Source organism: Apteryx rowi, unplaced genomic scaffold (genome assembly GCF_003343035.1).
Source record: "Apteryx rowi isolate R43461 unplaced genomic scaffold, aptRow1 scaffold_16, whole genome shotgun sequence".
Taxonomy (NCBI): Eukaryota; Metazoa; Chordata; class Aves; order Apterygiformes; family Apterygidae; genus Apteryx; species Apteryx rowi.
Genome location: NW_020447863.1, coordinates 3,915,613 through 3,936,072, shown reverse-complemented (window position 1 = coordinate 3,936,072; position 20,460 = coordinate 3,915,613). Strand labels below are relative to the sequence as shown.

The window sequence follows — 20,460 nt, the reverse complement described above, 5'->3', positions numbered from 1 at the left end:
GAGGACTCAGCCCGGCTGCGGGGATCTGTCCTTGCTCGTGTGCCCTGCCCCACCGATAAGGGCTGGGGCTGCCAAATGATAGCATTTCCTGCAAGGAGCCACTATACCGTTTCAAAGGGCACGTTCCAAGTGTTTCCTTATTAATATATTGCTGATAAAGCACTGCCCTGAGCCCACCTTGCCTGGGGTATGATGCGAACGCCCAAGCCTGGACTCTACCTTTGCAAGGCTCTCAAGCCACCAAGGCAACGATGCGACATGTGCCAGAAATACCTAACGCCAGAGGGTGATGTTAGACTGCACCTTTTTTTTTTTTTTTTTTTTAAGGTTGACCCCACTCAGAACTAATCTTGTCTCGCCGGGGAAATGGTCCTGAAGAAGAGATGCGAGTTCAAAGCCACTTTTGCCCAAAACACAGCTAAACTGGGCACCTTGCCCGCAATACGGGCAAAGAGCCCCRGAGGCCCCACCGGGCACTTAATGGGAACTGGGCACCGGCGCAGGGAGCGGCAATGAAGCAAACGGGGTGGGCGCTGCTCCAGCCCCACGCGCCGGTGCCATGGCGCCRTTTAGGACAAGGGACCGTTTCAGAGCAACGGGACCAGCCGAGGACAGGGGTGTCGCAGGCACCCAGGCCTGGCTGAGGGTGAGTCCAGGCTTGATACGCCCTGTTGGAGTAGCAGTGATCCTCCAGAGCCAAGGAGCACGTGCCACGGTCCCTCAAGGATGCTCTGTTACAGAAATACAGATGCTTAAAAAGGAAGGTGAAAATTCCCACACTAATCACGAGCACAGACAAAAACAGAAACTCTAGTTTGGAAAAAAAAAAAAAAAGAGAAAACAAAACAAAAAAATCTTTYATTGGATTTGAAACACTATCTTCAACCTTGGAAAAACAATGACAGGCAGAAATCTGTATTTTGAAAGGGAAGAAAGATCTCCCAAAGAAAAACAGTCTGTAAAAGTCAAAAAACCCCACCAGAGCTGATCCTTTCCTAGGAAACAGCCCATTTCTGTAACTCTTTCCATCTCAAATTGAGAAGGAGAAAAAGTAAAAAAAAAAATGATTTAACAGCCCAGCTCCTGGCTGGAAGCAGGGCCTGGCACCTGGGAGCCCCAAAGCCAGGAAACACTGCAAGGGGCTTCCCGGCAGCGCACCTCTCGTTTCGCCCACTGCAGAGCCTGGGCAGCCGGGGAGGAAAAGGGGAGGAAAAAAAAAAAAAATCAATAAATTGTCTCTTTGTTACTACCAGAGACTGATTCCTCCTTTATTAGGAGCTCCCAACTGGGGGGGCCTGGAAATGCCACCTTGCTCTGCCTGCTGCCCCGGCGGCTCTCCCTCGGCAGCGACGCGCGGGGACGCAGCCGCCGGGGGACGCGCGGTGGCATGCAGGCACGAGTGCCATGCTGTCGCTTTGCTCCCCAAAGAGCAGCTCTGGGGCTGCCCCCAGCTCCCRGCAGCGAAGGATGCGCTGGCCCTGAGCAGCGTTCATCACCAGCGCTGTCTTGCCCAGGAAACTTCTACGTGCCGTCCTGCACCCCGGAGACGCTTCGGCCTCATCCCCGAAATGACGGCCGCGGCTAAGCAGGAAAGTCACGTTTTTTTTGCCAGAGTATCAGTGATGTGGGAGGATGGGTCTGCCTCCACCCTGGCCATTTGGAGACCGGCATCCTCCCGGCATCCCGCCGCCCTTGCTGCCACCCTGCTCGCTGCTCGGAGCTCACGGGTGGCACAGCAGCACCCTCGCAGCTGCCGCCGGAGCCCACCCACCCATTGCTGGCAGGCAGTCTCCACYGGGATAGACAGTGCAGATGGCTTGCAGAGCATGGGAGGAGGAAGAGCAGGACAGTGGCCTGGAGTTTTGATGAGTTAATTACCAAATATTTTCTGCCCGGGGGTGGAAAATAGTCATTAGATTGCCCTGCGCTGGCGCCTCTTAGCCGGCTGCAGAAAGGGCTGGCAGCCACGAGCGACAGCCCGTGATTAAAGCCGGGCAGCCCTGGCACTCCGATCGGCACCGTGCTCTTCGGGGGCAGCGGGACGAAGCCTCGCACCGAGACGGTGGGTCGCGCCAAGCGGCTGGGAGCTCTCGACCTCCCGTGGGAGCTGAGCGAGGCTCCCACGCACGCCTCTGCTCAGGCTCCTGGGCTGAGGATGAGGAGCGGAGATGCCCGACAGCTCCCAGCCATGCAGTCCCCGTTCAGTTCCTCCTCTCCACTGCTCAACTGTCCCCCTTCGGCCCCAAAGCCCACCAGCTGAAGGACTTTCTGCATCCTTTCCCGAGCAGGACGCCCACTGCAGAGGCTCCCAACAACGGTGCAAGAGCGGGCCGTCCTCTCCCCACCCGGGCGCCGTCTCAGAGTTGCAAGCCCTCTCCATCCCTTCTCCACCATCCGCCACCGGCCTGCGCCGCCTCACCGTTGTTGCAGTGCCGCACGCAGTCCTGGAAGACGGCCCGCCACTTCTCCTGCTCCTTCCCCGTCATCACACAGAAGTAGTAATGCCGGGCGTAGGGGTGCCAGAGGATGAGGGGGAACTGGGTGGGACACTTCAGGATTGGGGTGTTCCCAGACTTGGGTGTCGCACCTGCAGGGGGAAAGGACACATTGAAGAGCAGGGCTGTGCTCCAGGAGGGGGAAGTTGCAGGATCTGTGGGATTTTCCATCGCGAGCCCTGTGCTGTGGAAACCTGCGCTGCCAAGTTGGACGCTGCTCGTATCACGCCAGGCTGGGGAGGGATTACAGCCACCAGGCAGGGAGTGCTGGGCRTCCCAGTGCACAGCCAGTCCTGAGCAGTGGGGAGCAGTGGTGCTCCCAGGGGTGCCCATGTGAACCTGTACACCCTCCTGCCTTCCCACTTACCATCCTCCTGGAGATACCACCTCCCTGACCTTTGGTAAATGGCATTCATTTGGCCTTGGCATGCATTTAAAAGGCAGCTCCCTCAAGAGAAGGCCTACAAGCATGTCTTGAAAATATTTCCTCCCTWGGCCCAATCAGAAGTGATGTGGCTCACATCACCTTCTTCTGGTCAAGGACTGTCCTGGGAGATTGCCTAGCAAAAGAGCAGTGATGACAGCCCAAAACCAAGGGATGGTTTCATCTTTTCTATGAAAGTGCAGCCACTGACCACAGGGAGGCTGAAAGGCCCCTTTGGCACACGTCAGAGCTGGCCAAGAAGCCCAAGGGCTTCCCCTGGCTGCCACATGGTAGACGGCAGAGGAGCGGGCAGTCCTGTTCCCAACCCATCTGGCATCCCTGGATTTTATTAGAAGCGGAGTGTCCTGACGGATGCAGCCACAAGGGAAGGGCGTGCAGACATCTGGAAGGCTTAGCATCCTTATTAAAGGAAAAGCCAACAAACTCGAAGCAGATTTCCTGCTGGGGAGTTAACAAGCCTCTTCCTCAAATTGTCAAGGTCAAGAGCAGGCTCGGGGGAACAGGAGGATTTGCGCCTCAGCGTTTGCAGGACAAGGGTCCTTTCACTGTGATGGATTGGGAGGCACGGCTCCCTGGGGCTACCGGAGACACAGGACATCCTGCAGGAGGAACACGTGAGACCCCCTCGTCTCCTTCCCAGAGCTGAGCTCTCCCATGCCTCATCCCACGGGGCAAAAGAAGTGCAAAGAGCCTAGCTCCTCCAAAAAGCAAATGGGAAGTGAAACAGAAAAACCCATCACGTAACCACATCACTGTTTCAGCACTCATGGCCTGATCCAGGAGTGTTTTGCTGAGGTTCTGCCCGGACTCRCACATGGGTTCCTGCCCCGGCTCCCGACACAGCCCCGCTTACGGTGCAGGCCAGGCTGGGTCTGTGCAAACACTTTGCAGCGTCGCTGGGAGGTCACTGAACCGGCTGGGTTTTGGAGGAAACGTCTCGCAGCGAACACAAAGGGCTCTCTGCCCTCCATGAGCTGTTTCAGCAGATTCCTGCCCGGCTCCCTTGGGGCTGCCCCGTCCTTTCGGAAAGGCATTTACGCCTCTGTTAACACTGCCCAGGATGTGATCGCACGGCGCAGGAGGAGCAGCGTATCCCCGCCCTGCCCCCAACCCCGAAAGCAAGGGTGGGCGTTTCAACAGCACCAGCCACTTCCACTACTCCTTTCTCCCCATCCCTCTTACTCCTTTTAGCAGGGAAAACTCAGTGGAGCAGAGAGAGATCAAGAGCAAGAGCTCCCCGCTCTCATCCCTTAGGGATGCGCAGCATCCRGGACACGGGCAGAACGGGCTGTGGGCCGGCATGGGAGTGTGGAAGATCCTCAAGCTCCAGCATCCCTCCTCACCTGGCAGGAGATAGAGGCCACCTACCAGGCAGGCTGCTGTTAACCAGCTCCAGGTACTGGTCAAGGGAGGTGAGGATCTTGTAGCCAGCGCTGTTCACCAGCACGCGGGGCTGCAGCACTCGGTCATAGGCCTGGGGGGGAAAAAAAMCAGTCATTTTTTGGGGGGGGACAACTGAGAGCAGAGCCATGTTGCCACAGCTATGCTAGGGTCCAGAGGGGTGGTCCCATGGCTTTGTGCCCTTGCCCAGGAAGGCAGGGCTTCGTTCGGATGTCYGAAGAAAGCAGCCGAAACCCCAGCTGTGCCAGGTGCAGCACTTCAGCCCGCTTGGGCTGGAGCGTGGGAAGGGCCAGTGGAGCAGAAGAGCTCTTTGAACGGCCTTTGCCAAGCGCTCCTTGACAGAAGGAGATCTGCTTCATGAGGCGCATGAGAGCCCACATCAAAACCAGGCTGTCTGCAGGGTCTGGGTTCAAGGACATGACCTTGCTGAGCAGGCCCTCCGTGTCCCCAGGCAGCAAGGCCACCCTGTGAACCCCACAAGGAGGGAGCAAGATGAAGGGCCACCGGCAAATCAGAGCAGAGAGGGAGTCCTCACCAGTTTGTTCTCATACAGCACCAAGCCATAGTTGTGCGGGACTACGCAGAAGCGGTTCCTCCACTTCTTGGTCTCCTCAATGTACTGGAAGAGGTTGCCCGAGTAGATGACATGGTCCTCCAGTGGGACCTGCAGGGAGGAGAGAGCACAGTGAGAGCGGGCTGCAGGAGGAAGAGGAGGGGAGCTGGGGAACACGTGGGACTGTCCTGTTGGGTGCTGCAGCCCTGCATGGGAAGGTCAGCAGCACCCACCTCGTGCATCTCAGAAGGATGAAGGGCACAAAGCAAGATGTGGGGACACCAGAACTTGGCCACAGGAAGGCCTGGGTATGTTTATGGTGGTTTGGCTCCTCTCATGGAGGCCTGGGGTTTTCTCAGGGAGGACTGATCCACACTAGATGTATGCTGAGGGTCCCTGAGCTCCTGATTGGATTAACTCCTATTACATCTCAAATTTAGGTGCCTAAATAGGTGCATCTGTGGCTCAAGACAACACTGGGAGGATTACTACAAGTACAGCCCTAGAAAAACTCTGAGTGGCTGCTCAAACATCAGCAGTAAAGTCACATGCAGCATTTTTCCACTGTGAAGGTGGTCAAACCTCCTTCCTTGAAGAAATCCAAAGCTCAGCTAGACGTGTCCTGAGCAACCTGATYTAACTTGCAGACTAGTCCTGCTTTGAGTGGGAGGTTGTACCAGAGACCTCCAGAAGTCCTTTCTAACCTAAATTATGCTGTGATTTATGCTTGGGGAGGGAGGTAGCTTGCACATTATTGCTCCATAGTGACCATCAGTCTGAAGGTACCACTGGGGTATGTGTCAGCAGCAAGCTGTAGAAGGCAAGAATCAAGTCCTGCCCTAGCATGCTACCTAGATAGGACAGGAAAGGGGAAAAGCAAAAAAGCCATTTTGCAACAGGCAATGCTTAAATGCTCAAGATTTCATGGAAGGCAAGTGACAAATAGGCTGAGGATATCCCACATCCTTGAACATGCAGAAGCCACCCTGGGCCAAGCAGCCTCTCACCAGCTTTCCAGTGTTTTTTGGCCTGCACGCAGGCAGCGTTTATGCTGTCTCAAACACATGCTTGCTGAATGAGCCAAGAATTTGTCCCAAGAATTTTTATGATCCCTGGAACATAAACAAGGCCCAAGAGCTCTCGTGAGGGTCTGAGCAGTCGATGGCCAGCTCTCCTGCAATGCCCATCCACCACAAGGATCAGCACCTGGGAGGGACCAAACAGGACTTGGGCTCCCCACCATGCCACAACGCTACCCCAAAGGGGAGCGTGGTGCACCTAACACAAGCAGAGATCCTCACGCAGGAGAGATTTTCCTCTCCTCTTTTCTTYCCAGACAGGCTCAAATGTAGCTGTTGTCAACTTCAAGCCCTACAGCCAGCTCAAAGGCAGGGCTGGCATACACAGACAATCCAGGCACCTCATTTGCTTCTCCAAAACCCSGACCACTTCACTAACCAATATATCCTTCTGTTTAAGAGAGAGCTGATAGAAACCTGGTTTAGTAAAAAAGACTCACAGCGTCTTTCCATTCCCTCTCTTCTTCCAAAGCACTTGCAAAGAATAAAGGCAGCAGGTAGAAGAAAGTGTGAAGCAGATCCCGCAGGAGGTAGTGAGCAATGAGTTAATGCCAAGAGTCCTAACCCAAAGGCCACCAAGAGGGATAGAGACAGCGAAGGCAGTTAGGGGCCATGAAAGACGAGGTGGGAGAGGACCTGGAGGTGGCAGCTGGCACCCAGTGCTGCATGGGGAAGGGTAGCTGTCACAGGCAGCCCTCCCTCCGGTGCCAGCTCCAAGAGTCCCCCATCAGCATCTCACAGGGCAGCACAATTACCAGCCAAACACGGAGAACTAGCCCCTATAACCAAGTTCCAAAACCACTGCCCTCCAAGGCCAGCCTTGACCCCAAGGCAGGAAAAGCTATAAAGACTGGCTTGGTTAAACAAAATAAAACAAAGCCCAGGCTGAGGCTTGATGAGGGGTCTAAGGGACCCTTGGCTCAGGAGTCCATGCTCTCACTCACTGGAGTCTCCAAATCACAGCAAGAAGGGCACTGCCATGACAGCCCACAGTCCTGCCAGTCAGCCTGGGGGTTAAAAAGCAGGATTGAAGAGGTGTTGCCCTCAAACCGCAGGCATCAGCCTGACCACAGGTAGAAACTGGCTGGACATGGAAGGGCTCRGCACCTGCAACGGCAGGACTCGTCCAGAGTCTCCAGCCTACAGAGTCCACCAGGAGGCCAAGCAGGGACCAGAGAGTTGAGATAAGTGCAAGTTATTTCACTGAGGGCTGGCTGGGCAGTTGTCCTCAGCAGGCAGACAGTATTGCAAGTAAGAGAGTCAAGAGTTTACATTCTGCAGAGCTGAGGATCAGCTGTAAAATGCCTTTAAAAAGCATAGATATTTGGCTTTGGAGTCTGCAAGCAGCCAGAGGGCAGCGGCTTTGCCCTCCCGCAGCTCCCAGCTAACAGGCTCAGCGCCGCAGCCTGGCAGATTGCAGAGCTCCCTCAGCACAGCGGCACAGCAGCTCACTCGCACACCTGGCGCAGGAGATGCGGAGGTGGCTGCACACCAACTCCCTCTGCGCATCCCTCTCTTGCACACCCTGCTTGCAAGGAGGGGGCAGTTAGGTGGAATTACCCACCCCGAGAAAATATTTGGGGCATGAAGGTACACACCAAATTGCTAGGAAGGGAAGGGAAGGGAGGCAACCAGGTGAGCGTGTTGACGGAGGGCCTTGGACTGCCTGGATCGACCGCACCATGTATGAGGACCTGGTGTGGGGGAGAGCCACCACCTCCACATCCTGTTTGATATCATTAAGTCAGCAGCAAGATCTGGGTCTAGATATATTTGTTTTGGTACTTGGCCAGGAGAAGCAGAGAAATTTGTTACAAAAAAAAGGATGCTCTGTGATTATTTTTCAGAGGCCCATGAGGATCTCAGAGCACTTTGCAAGTATGACGTCCTACTCTGCCCCAAGAGCTGTCCCCACTTTGCATCAGTTTGCAGAGGCAAGGGTCTGGTTCAGCAGCTTGCCCAAAGCCACTACAAACAAGGCACTTGTCCAATTCCCAGCTTTGCACCTCTGAAGACCCAAATCCTACTCCAAACACCATAACAGGTGTGAATGGTCATGGTGAACAGCAACCAAGCTAGACGCAAAAATGCACACCTGGGCTGGCTAAGGGTAAAAAGCCCTGCTAGAGAGACTAAAGGCAGACGCATTTATTCCTTGCACTTTCTGATCACTGCTGCTTCTTGTTGGCGTTTTAGGAGCCCCTACCATGCTTTAGGCCTGTGGCCAGCTGCACTCCATCCCAGAGTGGGGCTGTCCTTGAGCACAGAGTCCCCATAGGGATGTCAGTTAGTCATTCCCTCCCCTGGTAAGAGAAAAAGAACAAACCCCAACCAACCAAACAAAAAACAAAAAACCCGTACCCACGACAGATGACTTCTGCCCACGGACAAACAGGATACTACTCTTCATCTTTTTGACATCTATGACTTTTTCAGCAAATTAGGGGAGTGCAGAGCCAAGCTGAGATGAGATGATCTCTCCAGGTGCTTAGAATCCATGGTTGTGACATCCTACACAAATGTAGTTCCTCTCCATCCCAGGACCTGCCCCAAGTCCCAGGGGTGCCATCAACCCTCATATGAACTTAAAAGCTCATTCTATCTCCTCTCCCCACCCCTTTCCTCCCAGTGTCCACCTCCAGCACTGGTGCAGGCTCACCTCACTAGTCCACCGTGCCCCATTCCCCAGGAACACCATGGCACTGGCAGGCTGCCCGGCCATGCACAGAGCCAGCTCTGAGCTGAATGGGCTCAGATTGCTCCTTTGGGTGCTGGGCAGGAAGGAGGGAGGCTCTGCTTCCGACAACGCTTCCCRGAAAGGCTTGACTGTCCCTCAGCAACCAGAGCATCCTGGCAGAGCAAGCCRAGTCAGTGACAACCTTGCTTGAGCCAGCACAGCCGCTGAACCTTGCGGGAACCAAACTGCACAAACATGGGCAACGTTCTTGGTGCCGCTCAGCCATCGGGCACTGAGCACAGGATAACTCATCCCACTGGGAATGCCAAGACTGCCAAGAAGTCGATCCCAGGTCTGGTTGGGAGTAGCCAGAGTGGAAACAACCAAAGTCACAGCTGAGTCCTCCACCTTACCAAGCGCAGGAGGAGGATGCTCAATCTCCCCACATTAGGGACTTGCTGTTACTTGCACTCCTAAGAACGTAGCCCCAACTTTGTCTTCACTACTTGGCAAATCCCTTCTGCATTCCCAGGCCGAGCTGAAGGCTTTGAGGCTCTGTAGCAGGGGGGGGGGGCGAGCAGATGAGACTTCTTGCGACAGCTTGGCCGTGGAATGTCCTATTTATATACTCTTGTTTTAAAGAGTTGCACCGCGTCCCTGACCTTGCTGACTTGCTTCCATTTGTCATACATTCCTGGACTGCTTGATGGAGTTTTTTATGAAACAAGCAACCTTTAGAAGGAGGTACCTCTCCAGAGAAGGTTGAATTCATCTGCCAAATTGTGATGAACCCAATGAAAGTCTTGTTGTGGACACTGGGCTCCCTGTTCCTACTCAGGAACTTTTACCTCCACACCTTTATTATTTTGCTTGACACACCCAGGGCCCGGGCAGGCACAGACACACTGTCCGATCTTGCAACATCCATACTGGGTCAGAACAGGCCAGTACCCGTCACCGCAGGCTGCACTGCTCTGGCCTGTTGCATTGCTGAGGCTGGAGCTCCCTGGGCACATTTCAGAAGAACAGGGGCATGGGTTAGGTGGTCCCTTTCCCAAAAAACATGGTGGATACGCATTCACACAGGTTGGCCTTGAAGACAGCCACAGCGAACATACAAGGTTCAAGTCTGATCCCATTGATGCAATCTTTAGATTTCTCAAAAATACTGTAAACCCCGAACAAAAGCAGAAACGAACCCAAATTGGTAATCACACCTCCTCCAGCCTGGTCTGAACGTGCCTTTACAAATAAACTCTGGTGTGCTGAGGGATGCAAGAGCCACAATAGGGCTGCTGAGAACACGTGGACCGTTTAGCTGACTATGCAGCACATTTAGCCCTAGAAATGGGCCACAGATTTTGCAAAAAGAAAGACACAAGCAGGCACAAAGGCCACTGCGGTGGTAGGGGGAATGGCCATAACAAATCCTGGGGTACTCGACTCTCTAGATGAACACCCAGCCGGTGTTCATCCATCCAGCCAATGTACACCCACCCTGCTCCCCCACAACCATGCGTCCCTTACCCAGGAGAGGGTTCAGGGGAATTCAGTTGCATCCCTCCTTTCCTCAGGCATGCAGCAGTCAGGAGAAGCCTATGTGCATGGTGACTCAGTGGGAATGAGCACAGGAACAAGGCTCGGAGAGGTGCCAGCCATTTCGCTATAATGCCATCTATCAGCGAGAGCTTTCTCATCGCTGAGGGCAGGACTCCCGTGTGCTAGATGCTGTAAGGTGTTGCCTCTCTGCCCCTTACAGGGCTCATAGGACCTACTCTAAGGCAAGTCTGAGAACATGGTGACTTGGGATCATTTCCACCCAGGAAATGCAGGTCCACCTGAAGCACTGGATTCTCTGCACCAGCCACACACTGGACTCCAGGAAACTCAGGCACATGATAACATCAGTGATGGTTAAAAAGTCTCTTGGCACTACTAGTGTTCCCATCTGTAGTTGTAATGAAGGGAAACATAAGAGGAGAGACAGCAGCAGGGGTAAGGAAAGCTCCCCCCAAGGGCACCTGGGACATCCAGTCCCTGGCTACATCCTTGCTCCTTCTCCTCTAGCACCTTGCTGCTTCAGAAGTCAGCTCACATTCCACTATGAAAACCTCAGCAGTGCTTACCCTGATTTCTAATAGCTCCATTTGTGCAAGCTGTTCACCACTAACTCCAAAAACATTCCAGTCAGGCCCATTCCAGGGTGAAGTGCTAAGGACAGAGGGAAGCGGCAAGAAGARAAGTTCCCAGCTGAGATCAGAAACTGCCCCCAGAGACTTCAAAAAACCAGCAAATACAAGGAGGCTGCTGCAGGCCAGCCAACAACAGCTGAGAAGAAGGATCCTGTCTCAACACTGTGGCCTTGAGGAAGCAGGAGGGGTCAGTGCTGTGGGAGAGCTGAAGACACAATATTATGGGTTTGCAGCACCGTTCCCCGGATGGACACTGCTAGCGAGCCATGCTCTGGAAAACAGAGGTGCATCCAAGATCCCTGAGGAGTTAATAAGGAGGAACCTGCAGCCACCAGTCACTAGGGTGAGTGAAGAAGCTCTACTGCATTGTAAAAAGAACAAGGGACCAGCAGTCATCTGGGACCAGACATGTTTTCACTTTGATCGTTAAGGACAGCCTTGAATACGTAGGGATCCTGCAGCCTCTGTCTGTGCTCCTTCACCACTGGAAAAGCACCTGTCCATGTCGGCTCCTTCAGAGTATTTATGAACCTTACTTCCCTTCAGGCCTCCTTTATGAGCTTGAACTCGTGCTGTTCCCCTCGCAACTCTTGCACAGTTCCTATGTGCTTGGACACTGCCTTCATGCTCGCCCTCCATCATGTGCTTCACTGCTTTTGTGCAATTCCTTTCCAATTTTCAGGTCATTGCAAAGCTCCCAGGAGAGCAACAGTAAACTGTAGTGTAGCAAGAGGAAGTCGGGAGGTGCCCAGTCTTGCCACTAGCTCAGCCTGGCAAGGAGGAACTGAACGCTATAATCCAGCGGCTTATACAGTGCAATGCGGTGCATGACTCGGGAGCTCATTTTTAATTTGAGGGTGCATTTTATTTCCTGCTGGTAAAAAGCCAGTCAGTCGACACCTAGGGCAGAGTGGATGCTCTTTTCCAAGCACTGGTGAGAAATCAAAGCAAATCCTACCAGTTCTAATTATAGGCCCAGGAGAAACGATCTCCCTTTCCTCTTCTAACCAATGGCTTCCCATCACGCACAGCCTGAGAACCTGTCGCCGGCTCTCTGTTGAAGCTCCTGCTCCCTTCCTCTTCCCAGAGAGGAAGTGTGAACAGCCAGCAGTATGGCAAMTCCACTGAACCAGCAAGGGAAAAAAACAAAAAGTAGCTGCTAGCAAGAAACCACAGCATGGCCACAGTCCAGCACTTGAGTTCATCTCCCTTTGGTCCTAGCTGGGAGGCAGAAGAGGAGGGCTTGGTCTCCAGTAACGCAACCTCAAGCAATAACCACCACTGGGGAGACATCTGCAGACTTTCCCACTGCTTTTTGCACAAGAAACACAACTGCTTGTGACAGAAACTTCAAACCACCTTCCCTTTAGGGCCCCAGCTGCACCTAGAGGAGCAGAGAAGAGAGCCCAGCACGCGCCCGCAGTCCCGTGAGAGCCGACAGCCCCGCTCACACTGCTGCTCTCAGCTTTTTATCGGGCACAAGCAAGTCCCAGGAACTTCTTATCAGCCAGAAGTGCCTTCAGCAAGCCCTGTCATTAAACACACAAATTAACTTTGAGCTACAGCCAAAAGCCGGCCTCACCCCCGGTTGCTGGGTGTGCGTGTTGCACTGATCTGAAAAGAAAATCTCTCCCAGGGAGCCACACGTGGAGCTCGGTGCTTTGGCAGCCGGCGGTCTCCAGCCTCCCTGCCGCGGGCTTTCCCAACACGGGAGCACCCAGTGCCGCTCCCGCAGCAGCGGGAAGGGTTTCGCCGCCAGCTCCCACCGTGGCACCTAACCCCCCCCCGACAGGCCCGTGAGCACCGCGGCCCCGCACGCCGAGGCGGACATCCCCCGTGCCGCGGGGGAGGCAACGGTCTGCGCTCGCCGGGCACGGGGAGAGAGCTGCCGGCCAGCAGGAGGAGGAAGGAGCGGAGCCTTCAGCCCTGCGCAGGGGCCTGAGGCCGGCTGCGGGCTTGGAGGAGCCGTGCCCTTACCTTGCGGTGCAGCAGCTGCGACTGCGGCCCGCCGTTGCCTTCGATTTCATAGCGGACGCTGTTGAAGAGCGCTACTCCGTACTGCTCCTKGTAGCACCGGCAGAACTCGTCCAGCACCTTCCCGGTCTTCTCTGCAAGAGGAGAGCGGAGCGGCATTAAGGCAGGGGTGTCATGGCCCCCCAGCACCAGACCTTCTCCCCCACCTTCCCGGTCACCTCCAGCTACTTTGGCTTCATGTGTAGGATCGACAAACCTGCCCCTTCGCAGCGGGGGAGAATTTCAACCCGCTAAAGCCCTCCCCAGCCCATCAACGCAGCGACAGCAGCTCGTGGGGCACAGCCCAGAGCTTCGTTAGGAGATAGCTCCTAGCTCTAACCRTTACGAGTATTCAGCAGTTTGCTGGGCAACAGCCAAGCGTCAGCAAGGAGCAGGCAGAGAGGCTCTCTGGAAAGGATGGAGGTTTAACCGCAGGGGGGACGGGGAACGTGCCCCAGCGTTACAGGGGCGTCACTTGGGGCTGCCTTGGCTCCAGGGGTTACCCAAGAGCTTGGCAATGGCTGAAGGTGAGACGGGTCTCACCTGCTACGCCACAAGTGGCTTGTCCAGGGCACCCGGGGTGAAGGGACCTGCCACCTGCAATGCCCCCTTCCCAGCCCCGTTTGCCTATCTCATCCTTCAGCGGGAAGGGGAACAACCTCCCAGGCACGTTTTGGAGGCTCTGGTCCCTCAGGCTGAGACTCCGCCAAGATCCACATGGCCCTGGGACAATGCTGACACTTGGTCCCCTTGTGCATGGCTTGGTTCGACCCTGTGCACCCAACCCTGCTCGTTCCTGGGGAGCAGCGGCAATCAAGGCACGTGGTCTAGCAGCTTTCTGTGCAACGTTCCCCATCGCTGGGGCCTGGGGATGCCCCGTGGAGGCCTGCTGGGCTGGCTGATGCCACACACAGGGCAGATCTGTGTCCTCCAGCCCTGGAGCGCTCACCCAACCTGCTGTCAGGAGCCACCGACCTCCTGGTCCCGTGTTTGCTCAGGGACCTCCAGCCCACACCGGGACCCTACATGTTTTCCCGGAGCCTCTGCACTGTGTGAGGAGCAGTGATGGAGCATTGTCCCCAGCCCGGCACGTCTCTTGCCCTCGGGAAGGAAAGGTTTTCTGCCCATCTCCATGTCACTGCTGGGCCTCTCTCCCCCCAGGCCCTGCCGGCAGAGCTTCCCGCATCGGCTTCTGCCACGGCGCCTTTCCCGGCCCCGAGCACCTCGGCCTCGGCATGAAGCGCCCCGGGGGCAGGACAACGTGGGCACCTTCAGCGGGGCTCTGGCATCTCTTAACAAAGCGTGAAGGTGTCTTGCGCCAATGTTTGTCCTGGCTAATTAGCGAGGCCGAGGGCTGCGCCRCCCGCGCCTCCCGCATACCCATTAACCACAGGGCCGAGCTGACGAGCTTAACGAGCCCGGGGGAAGTGACGGAGAGACACGGATGCCCCCAGAGCTTGGTCCTCTCCCAGCAGAGCCGCACGTCCCAGGCTCGCGGGCTGCAGCCAGCGTGGAGCCCCTGCTCCAAAACCACCCGCACCCCGCTGGGGCCGTCACCTCCCACTCGGGCACGTGACTTGCCAGCGTCCCACCGTGCCATCTCCTGCCTCTTCTTGCTCGCGCGAGCTGCTGGGAAGGGACGTGGAAGGATCCAGGCAGCTTTGGGCTCCGCCGTCCCTATCTCCATAGGGAAACACGGCCGTGCTGGCAGCCCCTGCCCCGCCGATCCCCGAGCCAAGGCGCGAGCCCTGCAGAGCCGCTATAGATGGCGGGGCATGGGGGGAGGCACCAGCCTGCCGTGGGACAGCCTAATCCCGGATCATAAATTTGGACGCCTTCCCCCTTCCCACTAAGAGCCTCTGAACACCTTCCCGCTGCCCTCGGGCCCGTGGGAGCAGGGTTCAGCGCGGGGCCGCGACTGATGCTGCTGCCCTCTGCCCTCCGCGGCCAGCCCAGGGACTAACTCAGTGTTAGCAGAGTCTTTTTTTGGCGTTTAATGCTAATGCCTCAGATTCCTCTGCGAGGCAGGAAATTCCTGACATTAAGCTTATTCCGGCAATACTAACAGGCCGCGCGGCRCTTCCTGCGCATTGTGCAGCTCCGCGCCTCCGTTCAGCTGCGCGGGTCCGCTCRAGGCAGGAGGAAGGACTTCCTCCGGCATCGCCTCCGAGAGCAGRGGGAAACGCGGGCCCCCCAGCCCGAGATTCGCAGTGGGACCTCGCCAAAACACCCRGGATCCTCCCGCGCCCCCACGAGCGACGTCCCACGGAGGAACCGGGGAGCTTCAAGCTCTGCAGCCAAACCCACGCGGGGGGAGCACGTGTGGCGGGATCAGTCTCGGGTCAGAGCCAGAAGAAGGCTGGGCATCGTGTTTGGACTCTCTCAAAGAGGCAGCGCAGAAGCCGTGCAAGCCCCCAGGCTCTTTGTAGACTTYGGAGCCTCCTGCCCGCTCTCTGCAGCTCTGCGGGGAGCCAAGAGCGGCCCACGCGGCCCAGCCCCATGCGCCAGGAAAGGCTGGTGGGAGCCAGCCAGAGCCGCYGTGCCCCGGAGAGCTGGAGATGCTCCAAGACAGCCTCTTTGCAGCATCCCTGCGCTGTCACCCACGAGCAGCTGTGCAGCCCCCGACTGCTCCTACCCCAGGATTTGCATTTTTTTCTCCATCCCCAGCTCCAGCAAACCTGCACAGAGGTGGCAAGATCCCACCTTCAGGGAAAGCCCAGAGGTGGGAGAGTCCGAGACCCTGCAGCAGTCGCACCGGGTCTGCGGGTCGGTCTTAACATCACCCCCGCGCGGCACCGACCGCCTGCGCAGCTGTGCTGGAGCGGCGGAGACCAGCCGAGATCGGCCAGCCCAAACCCTGCTCTCCCCCGGCACGTCCCGCCACGGCGGCATCCTCCACCGTGTCCAGCGTGGGGCCGGGAGATGGGCTGGGGGGGCACGGCAAACCCCCCATAGAGGGGCTGGGGCAGCCCCCAGTACGGACGGGGCACGCGGGGCTCCGGCTCCGGCTCCGGCTCCGGCTGGCGGTGCCCCGCAGGGAAGTCCGGAGGGCTCAGCCCCGGCTTCTCCCCCCGCCTCGAGGAGGGACAGGGCGGGCAGCGGAGCCGAAAAGCGCCTCTCGCGCCCCGCGGCAGGGGAAGAGGCAGAGTTTGGGCAGCTGCCGACTAGGTCCCACGGTGACGGCTGCTTTTAGAGCTGCTTACGCATTACCCACGTCGCCGAGCCACCTGGATTTAAAGCTAAGAGCAGAGCTGACCAGCACCAGAAATGAGCCGTTTTCCCCACAAGCACTTGCAGGATAAATCACTGAACCCCCCATCCAAGCTTTCACGTCGATTAAAAAGAAAAAAAAAAAAAAAAAAAAAGGAAAAAAAATCCATGCACACACACAGAGGAAAATACCAAGCGAAAATCCCCCACTCTCTAAATTTTCCCACCAGAAAACCGCAGGAGCCCAGACGTCCTCCTGGGACCCAAGCTACAACCAGGCAGGGGAAGCGTCTCCTGCACCCGGCGATTTAAGTCCCCAGCGCAGGACATGGGTGACGGGGACGCCTCCTCCGCGCGCCCGAGCCCGGCGCGCAGGAATTCGGAGCAGCCGCCAGCATCCCGGCAGGCGGCTTGGCGAGGTCCCGCGCCGCCCGCGCGTGGGCAGGCCGGAAGCAGCCACTTCCAGCAAGCGTGGCAGCCTGCCCCACGCGGCATGCCGGGGCCGCCCGGGCGTCCCGCGGGGAAAACCCCCTCTCCAAGCCTCCCCGGGCTCTAATGGCTCGGGGAGAGATTGCCAGCAGAAAGGTTTCCCGAAGCTTTCTTTGGCACGAGGGACCTTTATTTTGAATTTCTCGTTCAACTTTGCCCCAGAGAGCGTGAAAGGGAAAGAATTCAAGTTGCCTGCAACTATTTCAAACCCTTCAGTCTTTCCCAGAGACGGGGCGATAGGAGGCGGCAGGAATGCTCTATCGGCATCCTCATGGCGGAAGCCGGGGCGATGCTGGGTGCACGAAACCAGACAAAACATCCACACGAGCTCTGCRCGGGCCCTGGCGCAGCGCGGCGCTTGCAGCGGGGGCCAAAAGCCTCTTCCAGCCGCAGCCGCCCACCACGCCGAGGGGCTGCGCGAGGGGCGAAGCGAAGGACCAGCTTGCTCCAGCATGGTGCAAATCCTGAATTTACCCCAGTGAAGAGCTGGGAGCAGCACAGGAWAAAATTGCCACGCGATCGTAACGGCTGGGAGCAGGTAGCTGGGCGCCAGATGAGATAGTGACAAAACGGTGGCGAAGGACCACATGCAACTTTCCCCTCCCCRCCGATGCTTTGCCGCATTCGTTTTTCAAGCGAGGTGGCAGCAGCCAGCTCTGAAGACCCACAGGCACGTCGCACTTGGGTGGGAAGCGAGCATTGCCTGAGACCATAGCAGGACGGTCCACAGCTCCAGCATCCCTCCAGGACACCCCAGTCTGGTCCTTCCCGCTGGGGCTCAGCAGCAGCTTGCATCTCACCCAGCGCTTCCCTCCCGAGCAGGGCTAAGGGGACATTTCGGGGCTCAGCTGCCACCCAAACCGCTCCCTCCCAGGCGGGTCTGCTCTCCTCCCGGATCACCGGCGGATCTGACAGCGCCGGCACCGCGTGGCTGGTTCTGCGCCTGCACCGACAGCCCCAGGCCGCTCGCGTGTGGGGCTCTCGCAGGGTTTTGGCCCAGAGCGGCAGGAGAGCTGGCAAGGCGCGAGGCTCCCCCAGCATCCCCGGGCCTCTCGCCGGGGACCAGAAAGGCAACGCCTGGCTCGGCGCAGCAGCCCGGCCGCGCTGGGACGTCGACCGCCCGGAGCGGGCTTCAGCCGCGGCCCCCAGGCAGATCCCGAGCCGGTCCCAACGCCGGTGCGCTCCCAGCGCAAGGGACGCGGTGTCAGGGAGCGCCGGCACGGAGGGCACGGCGGCAAGGTCAGGGAGGAGGTGGAGGAGGTGGCGCCGGGGCAGGAGAATCGCCTGGGTTTAAGAAACACATTTTGCATGCCAAAGAATGAGAAGCCTGCTCGTACGAGSAGAGAAATTCCTCACCCTTATTTTGGCGTTTTCTAGTGGAAAAAAATAGTCTGTTGTTACTCCATTTGCTAGTGTCCACTAGGTACTTCTGTTGCAGCTTGCAGTCTGCAAAAATCTATTATTTTGGCTGGAGCTTTGGGCAGCGATGTTGACAGCTAAGATTTAGGAGGGCATTTTGAAGTTTAATTTCCTTTCAGTTCATGGGAAAAAAGAGCTCTAGTTCCCAGCAGTCAAGACAGCTTAGTCACTCATTCTTCACTGATTAACGATGGGGCCAATTAGGAGTCCTTAAGCAAATGGAAAAGCAAAAGTCAATTACTTGCAGATATTGAAACAAAAGATTCACAGTCAAATATCCAAGACAACTAAATCTTAGCCAGCTCCAGCAGTTTAGCGCCCCAGAAAGCCATTACCCTTCTGGATATTTATGCCTGGTGGGCAGAAGGAGGCAGGCAGGGGATGCGTTGCGGAGGCCCGCAGCTCCATGCCAGGAGCTCCCCTTGAATTTCCTTTCGCTGCCCTGCTAGCACAGGGCTGGCAGCACCCTTCACCCGTGCTCCGTGCTGGCAGCAAACCCTGTCCCCTGCTGTCGTCACCTGCCTCGCATGCTTCAAGTCCTTAAAAACCCCAGCTCCTGGGGTAAACGATGCTGCGGAGCCTCTGCCTTCATTACAAAACGTCTGTGCAGGAAGGGGTGTGAATCATGACCCTCCACTCATGAATAACGTCTTTTGGATTGCAAGTTAAGAATCAAACCTTCTTCCCTCTTCTCACCCCCACCCCCTCTTGTTGCTTATGAGAAGAAAGGCTGTAATTAGTGCAACCTAAAGTCGAAGACATTCATGGTCTGTAACATTGCCAGCAAGCCCCATCTGCGGTGCGACGACCCCGGGACGTGTGACAACTCCTCCCCCCGACTCAGTCCCCCGAGATCCACGAGCTGCCTGCTCACAGCTCCAGCGCAGACTCTGCCCTGCGCCGCAGCCACCAGCTGTGCCTGGTTTCTGGCCTCTATAGATATCTCAGGGTTTGCTCTTGGGAAGCGTCTTTGTCCGCACACTTCCAGGGCYGCCGGGAAGAGGTGCCTCTTCCAGCGAGCAGAGCCTCAGGCAGGCAGCTGGGTTTTGGCTCAATGGCTGACTCCCCACAGACGTGAGGGGCCAGAAGCGCTTCAGCACTCATRCACTTGCCTCCTGCCATTTAGACCAGCTGATCCCAAGCTGCGAGGCCAGACAGGATGCACAGCTCAAGCCGCTATGCGATGTCGGCCCCGTGCAGAATTTGCTTGGGTTTTTCTGTGACCTTGCTCAAACCAGAAGCAAGGGGAGGTGCATGGACACACTCGAGAGGTCTGGAGGAGGTGGGCCAAAGGCACCACTGGTTCAGCAGCGGCATGGAGAGGTGATGTAAGGAGAAACTGGACTTAGCAGATTTAGACAACTAACAATGAGATAGATAGCTAAGTTTTGCTCAAGAAAAGAGGTTGGGAAATCTGTGCTTTAGATCACAGCAGATGCTCTGAAAGCCCCTCCTGTCCTATGGGCTGGTCCAGGCAGCTGGACTTTGCCTTTCAGACACACATGCAAACACAGACCAACAGCAGCACCTCCTCTGTGTGGTGCTTAGTTCATCGGGACCTGGCTAAGAGACCCCATCTGGGCCAGCATCCCACGGCAGGTGCCTCCAAGGTCCCTTCCCAGCAGCCTTCCGATGGCTGTAGAAGTCAGAGACCACAGCTGAATTTTGTGCAGAGGCAGGAAACATGTAAGGTGCTCCCAAATACTTGGAAGGAGCCATCCTGCCCTTTCTCTGCCCTTTAAGAGGCTGAACATAAACCCCCAAGCCATCACCTTGCAGCGCTGTGGATTGCCAGATAGGTCAGACAGCTGACCCCTCCTTGGTTGGGCAATCAGGGCCACCCACAAGCTATCTTCCCTCTATCCGGCAGCTTTGGCTATGCATCTGGCCAAGAGCTAAAGGAATTTTTGGAAAGCCAGAGGATGTGTGGCAGTCCAGAAGCTTACACTGGAGCCCACACAGGCATCTCCGCTCCAGAAAGCTCACAGTGTGCTTTCCCCCAGGCCTCAAGCCAGCAGAGAGGAGCCCCAGCGTCAGCCACCATCCTACAGCAGCATAAACCAGATCCTCATCTCCTGGTAGTGGGCAGTGGTGAAACAAGAGGGCAGAGGAGTTTGGCCTCCACGTCCTCCACCCATTCTTAGGTGCCAAGTCTTGTCCTGTCCCCCCTGCTTGAATCCCAGCGAGGAGTGTACATCCCAGCTGTGACTAGGCCGTGGAGGCATGTGGTTCAGCTTGCTTCCACCCCTCCAAGCAGCAAACGCCCCTATCTGGGTGCGGGTGCAGACACCCACGGGAAAGAGTTTCAGCAAGTCAGGTGCATACAACAGCAGAGGGACTTTCCTTCACAGGGTGGTGACGGGTCCCCAGTCTCCTTTAGACTCCGCTTTCCCATGGGTCCCAAATGCAAGCTTTGCTCTAGGACCCAAGGCTGGAGCACACACGTGCGTGGTGCTTACCYGGAGCAGATCAGAGGTCCGGACCCAC

The 20,460-nt window shown here is 56.8% G+C and overlaps 1 protein-coding gene across 1 annotated transcript in view; it reads right to left on the bottom strand.

Moving 5' to 3' along the window:
• FAM129B (family with sequence similarity 129 member B) overlaps window positions 1–20,460 on the bottom strand; it is a 53,395-nt gene that overhangs the window by 9,642 nt on the left and 23,293 nt on the right. The window contains exons 3-6 of the mRNA XM_026059783.1: window positions 12,820–12,950; window positions 4,877–5,005; window positions 4,309–4,414; window positions 2,420–2,587 (exon numbers count right to left, since the gene is read on the bottom strand). Of these exons, the coding sequence (XP_025915568.1) occupies window positions 2,420–2,587; window positions 4,309–4,414; window positions 4,877–5,005; window positions 12,820–12,950 (534 nt within the window). The remainder of the gene's footprint in view (window positions 1–2,419; window positions 2,588–4,308; window positions 4,415–4,876; window positions 5,006–12,819; window positions 12,951–20,460) is intronic.